A 9898-nucleotide genomic window follows, 5' to 3' on the forward strand; every position below is an offset into this window, starting at 1 on the left:
AAGGAAGGCGACTCAGAAAGTGTGGGGCTCAGAGGTGGGAGGGGACCCGTTCTAGGGACGGGGGCCAGGGGGAGGGGACTCAGAGGGGGCGGGGCTCACAGAGGGGGAGAGTGCTGAGGGGTGAAAGGCCTGGGGAGAGAGGGCATTTAGAGAACAGGGAGGAAACTCTGGCATTTCTAGCTTCTGGGGGTAACTCACTGAGTCCCCCCAGCTTAAAGTGCTCGTGGCCGCAGCCACGGCAGCTCTGGAGTCGGGGGCGGGGCGCTGGCGCCTGTGTGGAGCCTCGGGGCAGCGCGCCTGGCCAGTGACGGCCATTGGGCCTCCGCAGGGGCTGCGGAGAAGAGCTCCAAGCACGGGGCCGAGGACCGGACGCAGAACATCATCATGGTGCTCAAAGACCGCATGAAGATCCGGGAGCGCAACAAGCCCGAGATCTTCGAGCTCATCCAGGAGATCTTCGCTGTGACCAGGACGGCGCACACGCAGCAGATGAAGGCCGTCAAGCAGAGCGTGCTGGACGGCACGTCCAAGTGGTCGGCCAAGATCAGCATCACCGGTGAGCGCAGCGGGCGGCCACGGGCCCTCCTCAGCTCCCTGTGCTCCGTCTCAGGCCCCGTCCCTCCCTTTTCCTGCGGGTACTTGAGTGCGTCCGTGTCTGTCCGTGTCCACGTGTGTGCGCGCTCATGCGTGGGCATGTATGCCTAGAAACATTTGTGCACGACACTCTTTCTGGGTGTGTCATGGTTGGTGTCACCCAGAACGAGACCCCAAGAAGAGGAGTTGAGGGCACATGGTTTATCTGGGAGGTGACCCCAGAAAGCCCTGGCGAGGGATGGGGACCTGAGGAGCCCTGAAGAGGATGCCAATGTGCAGGCAATGCTGTGGGTGACTGGGACTCAGACCCACCTGGGACCACTGGGGGCCATTTTAAGTAGGCACTTTAGAGTGGTCCCACGCAGGGGTGAGGGCAAAGGGGTGTTTATCTACGCCCAACGTTTTTTGGATTAGACAGACCTGAGCACGTGGGTAACCCCAGAAGTGACCCCAGAAAGCCCCCGTGCAGGGTGGGGATGTGAGGCAGGGAAGGAAGCCTGATGAGCAGGTGCTCAGCACCTCTGGGTACCGCAGGGCAACAGCGTAGAGCTCACACCTGAGAGTGTCCCCCCAGGGGCTGGGGTACTTTCCCATCCTTCATCGGCTGAGGGCTCCATCCTTGTTAACTCTCTAGCAAGTCCACCGTGCCCTGTCGTTGTACTCAGGCCATGTTGCAGTTGTCTCCAGTAAGCAGCCTGGAGCATGTGGCTGTGACTGCTCTTGGCATGCCTCGCTCCTTGAGTGCACCACTGTGTTTGTCCTGTGTGTCTTCCAGTGGTCTGTGCCCAGGGCTTGCAGGCAAAGGACAAGACAGGATCCAGTGACCCTTACGTCACAGTCCAGGTCGGGAAGACCAAGAAACGCACGAAAACCATCTACGGGAACCTCAATCCCGTGTGGGAAGAGAATTTCCACTTGTAAGTGCCTGTCTGGGCCCCTGACCCCCAACAGGGCTCCCCACTGGGGCAGCCAAAGGAGGGCTCCAAGACCGGCCCCATGCTGGCCACATGACCCCAGCCCTGCCTCCTACTCCCCCCACAGTGAATGTCACAACTCGTCTGACCGCATCAAGGTGCGTGTCTGGGATGAGGACGATGACATCAAATCCCGCGTGAAGCAGAGGTTCAAGAGGGAATCTGACGACTTCCTGGGGCAGACGATCATCGAGGTGCGGACGCTCAGCGGCGAGATGGACGTGTGGTACAACCTGGGTGAGAGAGGGGGCTGCGGAGGGCAAGGCTTGCTGGGGGGGTGGGGGGGCAGGGAGCCAGCCAGAGTGGGGACCCCAGAGGGAGGGGAGAGGCACAGTGTCAGGAGCAATTTGGTCAAGGAACCTAATCTGATGCGAGCAGGCAACATTCAGGTTAACAGCATGAGTGGAGCCCAGGAGCCTCTTAGTTTGGGTTTGGTTTTGGGGGGCAGTGGAGGAACAGAATCTCCATCTCCCAGTCTCATGGGGGAGGCAGAAACCCAGACCTGGGAATCCTGCTCTGAGGAGAGAGGCACAGATCAGGAACCCAATCTAAGCAGGAAGATTGAGCTTTGAGAATCCAGTCTAAGGAAAGAGGTATTCTTTGGGAATCCTAATCTGAGAGGGGCGCTACAGACCCAAGAACCCTGTCTAAGAAAATGAGTGAGGGGCTGGCCCGGTGGCGCACTGCTACAGTGCGCCGCTTGGGAGTGCGGTGGCGCTCCCGCCGAGGGTTCGGATCCCACATACAGACCGGTTCCCGCTCACTGGCTGAGCGAGGTGCGGGCGCAGCGCCAAGGGTTGCGATCCCGTTGCCGGTCCCGGTCCGGTACGGGCGCGACACTGAGGGTTGCAATCTGTTGCCAGACACAAAAAAAGACAAAAAGGAAAAAAAAAAAAAGAAAAAAAGAAAATGAGTGGAATCAGGGGAGCCCAGCCTGATGGGGGAGGCAGGGTGTGTGAGTCCAGTGTGGAGGGATAGTAAGAGGCCAGTCTGAGAGGGGTGAGCAGAGCCCAGGAACCTCTTAGATTGGTTGAGGGAAATCTAGATATCCCAGTCCGATGGGGGAGGCAGGCAGCAAGACCTGGGCATCCTGTTCTGAGGAGAGAGGGTCAAAGCCAGGAAGGCTGTCTGAGAGAATGGGTAGAGTCTGAGGAGTGTGATCTGCTGGAGAAGGCAGGGCTGGAAGGTCAGTCTGGGAGAGAAGTAGGGCCTGGAGCTGCTCGTCTAAGGAGGGAGACACAGACACAGGAATAATGTGAGTGAAGGAGCAAGTTCTGAGATCCTAGTTGGAAGGGAGAGCCAGGGCCTAAGGAATTCTAGTCTGAGAAGGGAAACACAAGCCTAGTGAGCCAGTCTGGAGAAAGACAGCTGGGCCTTAATTTCAGGGAGTCTGGGAGGGTCACAGAGACGTGCATACAATAAAATAGCCCGGGGTTATTTTCAGTGGGAAGTTCTGACACTGCCGTCCTTTCTGCCATGCAGACAAGCGAACCGACAAATCTGCAGTGTCAGGTGCCATCCGATTACACATCAGCGTAGAGATCAAAGGCGAGGAGAAGGTGGCCCCCTACCACGTCCAGTACACGTGCCTGCATGAGGTGAGGGCCACTGTTTGGCCTGGACTTCGAAGCTCACTGTGACCTCTTAGACCACCTCTACTTGCCATTCCCTATACCTGGAAAATTCCTCCCCATCCATCAAGGTCCATCTTCAGGGCCCTCTCCTCTGGGAGGCCCTCCCTGACCTCCACTCTGACTCTCACTACTCATCTCCAGGTCCTTCCTTCTGCCCCAGCCCTGAACACTCAGGGCTGGGCTGTTGATGTATGGGTCTGTCTCTTCCAGCTGCCTGGAGGCTCCTGGAGAGCACTCTATCCCCCCAAACTAAGAACTTAGTTTGTTGAATGAATGCATGAATGATTGAGTGGATGAATGAGTGATCAGTAGATAAAAAGTTGGATGGAGGGATGGGTGAGTGCATGGATGGACAGATAGATGAGTTGGTGGGCAGATGCCTAAATAGATGGACAACGGGTAGGTGGACAGATGGATGGATGTGTGGTTGAACTATTGGAAGTATCGATGAGTGGATGGGTGGATATGGGGTTGTTGGGTAGATGGATAGGTGGGTAGATGGGTAGAAAGATGGATGAGGGATGGATGGGTAAATTGATGGGTGGATGGATGAATTGTTGGGTGGTTAAATTAAGTTGCGGGTAGATGGATGGGATGGATGGGTGTGTGGTTGAATTATTCGAAGAAAGGATGAGTAGACAGGTGAATGTTTGGGTAGGTGCATGGCTGAGTGAGTGGGTGGATGGATGGATGGATGGATGGGTTTGTGGGTGGATGGACAGATGAATGTGTGGTTGAACTACTGGAAGTGTGGATGAGCATGTGCATTAATTTTGGAGTAGTTGGATAGATGTATGGGTGAGTTTATGGGTGGACAGACAGATGATGGATGGGTGGATGGATGGGAAGATGGATAAATAAGTTGATGGATGGTTGTGTAGAAGGATGAATTATTGGATAGACAGGTTAAGTTGTGGGTGGATATATGGGATGGATGGATGGACGTGTGGTTGGATTATTAAAATGAAGGATGAGTGTATGGATGAATTTGGGGAGCTGGCTGGCTGGGTGGGTGGATGGATGAATGAAAGAGTAAATGAATGAATTAATAGACAGGTGATGTAAGCTGCCCCACCCTGAGAGCTCTGACCCCCCGTGCCTCCTTGCACTCCGCATGACAACACCTTCTCCCCCGTGGTGGCAGAATCTGTTCCACTTTGTGACGGACGTGCAGAACAACGGAGTCGTGAAGATCCCGGATGCCAAGGGCGATGACGCCTGGAAGGTTTACTATGATGAGACAGCTCAGGAAATTGTGGACGAGTTTGCCATGCGCTACGGCGTCGAGTCCATCTACCAAGCCATGACGTGAGGCTGCAGGCTGGGGTGGACATGGGGTGCGGTGTGGAATTCCTGTGGAGATTGGTTGAGTACTGTTGTTGACAGCTGGAGTAACAGGGACGAGAGAGCCAGAGTTAGAAGCAGATGGGATAACAATGAGTAGAAAGGTGGGGCCAGAGAAGAGATGCAGAGAAACTCGGAGGACAGGGTCAGGCAGGCCATGGTTTGGGGGTGAGGGAAAGCTGCTCACCGATGCTGTCTTGGAGTTGTCTTGGGGGGGACTCGGCCCATCCTGTCTGGACCCCGGGCCCAGTGCCTCCCACTCCCTCTCGCCAGCCACTTTGCCTGCCTCTCCTCCAAGTACATGTGCCCCGGCGTGCCCGCCGTCATGAGCACCCTTCTTGCCAACATCAACGCCTACTATGCACACACCACCGCCTCCACCAATGTGTCTGCCTCCGACCGCTTTGCCGCCTCCAACTTTGGGGTCAGTCCTAGGGACTGGGGCTGGAGGGTGAGGGAGAGCCCAGCACTGTGCTGGTCAGACCTGGTGTGACCCCTGGGTCCCCATTCTGGATGTGACTTTGCACCAGTCACTTCCCCTCTCTGAGCCTCAGTTTACCCCTCTGTAAGATGCTATAGGGTGGAAATGGATGTTAAAAGAGGGTTCAGTTCAGCGGTGGGTGGGGTGCATGTAGTGCCAAGTAAACACTATGATGCCATCCTCAGCTGCTTCCGTTGGCCACCAAATTCCACCTCCATCCATCCTCCCTCCTCCCCTGCCTCCTCAGAAAGAGCGCTTTGTGAAACTCCTGGACCAGCTGCATAACTCCCTGCGAATCGACCTCTCCATGTACCGGGTAAGAAGTGCATGTGTGAGGATTTGCTTGCCCCCATGCATGTGTGTGTGCTTGGAGGGGACAGCTGCCAGCAGACATGTGCATGAGAGGGTCCATCCTACCATGTGGAATCTGCTCCTCTGACATGTGTACACATATATGGACAGTACCTGCCCCAATGTGCTTGGTGCATCCAAGCAGACCCATGGTTGCTTTGAGGTGCTTTCATAAATCCCAGCCCACCTCCTGAAATTTGGGGACTCTTGTATCCCACCTAAAACACCGTCTCCCATCTTCCCCCAGCCTTCTTACACAACCCCACCTCTCTTCTTTTTTTCAACAGAATAACTTCCCAGCCAGCAGCCCGGAGAGACTCCAGGACCTTAAATCCACCGTGGACCTTCTCACCAGCATCACCTTCTTTCGGATGAAGGTAGAAGAAGAGACCCAGTCCCATTAGCTCACGAAGGGGGATTTCTCAGGACTCCCAGCTCCCAGAAAAAGTGACAATTTTTCCTGGAGAATTGTACCTTTCTCGGTGACCTTCTGCCTTGATACTGCTACCACATTTCCTTAAACCTAGAACAACTTGTAACCACTCCCTGGGTACGTCCTGTCCCAGCCATGCCCATCCATGCCTGTCTCCCTCTCTGCAGGTACAGGAACTCCAGAGCCCACCCCGCGCCAGCCAGGTGGTGAAGGATTGCGTGAAAGCCTGCCTCAACTCAACTTACGAGTACATCTTTAACAACTGTCATGAACTCTACAGCCGGGAGTACCAGACAGACCCGGTGAGGACCCCAGATGAGACAGAAGGGAGCAAGGGATGCCATCCAGCAACTGGCCCAAGTCCCAGCTCTGCTCCTTCCCAAGCCTCAGTATCTTCTTCTGTAAAATGGGGTTATCAACCCATATCTCACAATTGGGGAGATTTAATGAGATACAAACTTTAGATAAAATATAATTAAGTGCTTAGCACTGGGCATACAGTAGGTGCTCAGTAAATTTGGTTGCTTAGTTGAGTTTGGCATAAAACAGCATGCCTGGCACAGAGTCACTGAATTGGCATTGAACTGAATTTCTCTTGTAGATTTCAGTTTTGTTCATTTCATGTCGATTTGTTTGAGATCATTCTGTAAATGTTTATCTACACATAATGACCCAGGCTTAAGGGTAAAGTTTCAAGGAGCTTATAGTCTTCTATGAGGGAAGGATGTACAGACTGGAAATTTACAACCAAGGGTGATTGGTACTTAGATGGGGGACTCTCAGGAGGCAGTGAGAGCCTGAGGCAGCCCCTATCTCCTTTCTGACAGAACATAACCCATAAGCTGTGTTCAGGTCAACTTGATTGTATTGGGTCTTTTTTAACTGAAGCATAGTTGGTTGTACATATCTGTGGGGTACAGGATATCAATACCTGTGTGCAGTGTGTGATGCTCCAGTCATATTGTTTCTTTACGTTCAATTGACTTGAGTGGAAATCAGTCACTCCATCGAATTAGGTTGAGATGAACTGGATTAAATTGAGTTGAGTTTAGTTGAATTATCACCAGTTTAGTTCCATTTATTTCTACTTGGTTGACTTAAGTTAAAGTTGTTCTTGACAAATTAGTGAGGAGAACTGAGTTGGATTAAGTTGAATTTGAGTACAAATGAATTAATTTCCGTTAATCAAGTTGTTTTCGATCGGATTGAGTTGGATTGAGTTAGGATGAGCTGAGTTGTTGGATTAGGTGCTGTTGATTTCAATTGTTTGGAGCTGAATTGGATTCTCTTCAGTTGATCACACTCATTTCCATTCATTAGCTAAAGTTGGGTTGCATTGGCCTGAGTATGTTAGATTGGGTCGAGGTAGGTAGAGGTGGATTGGGTTGACTTGGGTTGAGTTAGATTAAGTTGGGTTGAGTTGGGTGACTTGGGTTCAAGTCGATTTATTTTCATTACTTTTATTTAGGTTGATGTTGATTTCGGACAAGTTGGTGAGGTTCAATTCCAATTGAGTTCATCTGAGTTTAATTCAATCCAATTGTTTAATTCTACTCCCTTCAATGTAATAGGCCCAAGTTCAGTTCCATTGAATTAACCCTCAGGAGAGCTGACTTCCGTTAAGCTAAGTGGGCTTGATTTACATTCATTTCAGTTCCATTTGGTTTAGTGGGTTGGGCTCATTTAAATTCAGTCCCATTCATTTCCATTCAGTTTTATGAATTGAATTAAAAAGTCTTAATTCAGCTTTTTTCAGCTGCATTGACATGAGCTCTGTTTGAGCCAGTCTACGTGTGTTTGGTTCCTTTCCACACGGATCTCCTACCTGAACCATACACATGTTAATGTGGCCCAGTCCTCACCAACCTCCTGCCCCTCAGTAACGAAGTGACTGAGGCACTAACCCCTGGACCCTTATAATCAACGTCTCCACTGCACCTTTCAGGCCAAGAAGGGGGAAGTTCCCCCAGAGGAACAGGGCCCCAGCATCAAGAACCTCGACTTCTGGTCCAAGCTGATCACCCTCATAGTGTCCATCATCGAGGAGGACAGGAATTCCTACACTCCCTGCCTCAACCAGTGAGTCGTCTGTTTGTGTAACTAATTATTTGGGGGTCATCCTGTGTGTGCATGCACACACATGCACAACTTTGTGTCTTGTGTGTAAAGGTGACTGTGGCTAATTATGCATAAAATGTGTATGTGGGGGCAAATGGCCGTTTGTTGTGCCTCTGTGAAATTCTTTTATGGGCATAATTTGCAACGTAAACATAAAATTGTGTATGCACACAATCGCTGCTGTAATCAGACATGTATTTTGTGTGTGTTGATTTGTGTGAATAACAATGTGTACATATGTATATAATTGTGTGTGTGTGTGTGTGTAGCTTCATAAATAACAATAATGTTAAGGCTGGTGGGTTAGCTCAGTTGGTTAGAGCACAGCTTTATAACAGCAAGTTCATGGGTTTGGATCCTTGTACCAGCCAGCTGCCAAAAAAAAAAAAAAAAAGAAAAAAGAAAAAATATATGTATATATAGTGTTGCTTAAGTATTTACTATGTTCTAGTTACTTTTCTAAATGTTTTTCATTTAAATTGCATTATATTTAACATGTGTGGATATATGTAATTTTGTGTATAGTTGTGGTCTATGGGTTTAATTGTGTATATGTGTATAATTGTGGAATTTACATCAATATACAATATTGTGTATTGGGTAATTGTGTGTGAATATAGGCACAGGAGGTGGATTTATGTGTAGAATTTTATTTTGGGGGTTGTTGGCACGTATGGGGACCTGAATCCTTGACCTTGGTGTTATAACACCGTTCTCTGCCTGTAGAGTTTTCGTGTGTGTTAGCTGAATGAGCTATTGTGTTTTATTTCTCCCTAAGGTGACTGCTACAGTGCTAACTTTGGGGCACTAACATCTGCTGGTAACTTAGATATGGAATTAAGATCAGGGATTTGGATGGATGGATTGAAGAGGTGGATGGATGAATAATGGATTCACGGATAGATGAATGAGTGGGCGGATGGATGGATGGATGGAGAGATGGGTGGATGAGTGGATGGATGGATGGATGGATAGATGGAGGGATAGATGGATGGATGGATGAATGGATATATATACAGACGACTGAGTGAATGAATGTGTGGCTAGATGGACGAATGGGTGAATGAATGGATGGAGAGATGGGTGAATGAGTGGGTGGGGTGGGTGGAGGCTCAGGGAGAAGCAGAGCCTCAGTGCAGAATCATTCAGCAAGTCAATGACTATGAGGGAACTTAAATCGAGATCCCTCTGCCCGGCCACACACTGCCCTCTGGGGCAGGAAAGGACAAAGCAGCCTGTGCCATCTGGCTTCCATGTGCCAAGGTCGCATACTTTTATGACCTTTGCCAGGTTTCCCCAGGAGCTGAATGTGGGTAAAATCAGTGCCGAAGTGATGTGGAATCTGTTTGCACAAGACATGAAGTATGCCATGGAGGGTGAGTCCCCCACCCCCATTCCGCCAGCCTGGCTACAGCAAGTAGCTGTGCCTCAGGGTCCCTTCCAAGGCCATGAGTGCCCTGAACTCTCATGCCTGAGTCAGACACCAGTGATGACCAGAGTGGGCAGCCTCTCAGCTGAGCCACCCCTTCCTCCTCTATCCAGAGCACGACAAACATCGTCTCTGCAAGAGTGCCGACTACATGAACCTCCACTTCAAGGTCAAGTGGCTCTACAACGAGTATGTGGCAGAGCTTCCTGCCTTCAAGGACCGTGTGCCCGAGTACCCCGCGTAAGCACTCTGCCCCAAGCCCAGCCCAAGACAGAACTCTAGCACCAACAGCTGGAAGGAGACCCAGAGAGGAGGGCTGACCTTCTCAGGGTTACCTGGGTGTTAGGGGCACAGGTGGGGCTCAAACCAGTGTTCCCGATTCTCAGCCACTGGACTGTGGACTCCTACAGCCCCCAAAATTCATAGTCATAATGGCAACAGGAACCTTGCTGAGCTATCCCACATGCCTTTTCTCACCTAATCCTTTGATAATTCTATGAGATGAGGGGGGATTGGTATGATTCCAATTTTTGTGGATGA

General features: G+C 50.8%; 1 protein-coding gene across 1 annotated transcript; it reads left to right on the plus strand.

Annotated features, from left to right (window-relative positions):
• Positions 1-233: 233 nt before the first annotated feature.
• On the plus strand, positions 234-9598 carry LOC103583576 (protein unc-13 homolog A-like; the record flags this gene model as incomplete). The annotated part of the gene is made up of 12 exons (XM_008564853.1): positions 234-556; positions 1370-1511; positions 1636-1805; positions 3051-3166; positions 4347-4510; positions 4820-4970; positions 5275-5343; positions 5666-5755; positions 5979-6113; positions 7757-7890; positions 9220-9305; positions 9472-9598. Coding segments are annotated over 12 exons (1707 nt in total), but the record flags the coding sequence as incomplete, so codon positions are not given.
• Positions 9599-9898: the final 300 nt, after the last annotated feature.

Source organism: Galeopterus variegatus, unplaced genomic scaffold (genome assembly GCF_000696425.1).
Source record: "Galeopterus variegatus unplaced genomic scaffold, G_variegatus-3.0.2 Scaffold24502, whole genome shotgun sequence".
Classification (NCBI taxonomy): Eukaryota; Metazoa; Chordata; class Mammalia; order Dermoptera; family Cynocephalidae; genus Galeopterus; species Galeopterus variegatus.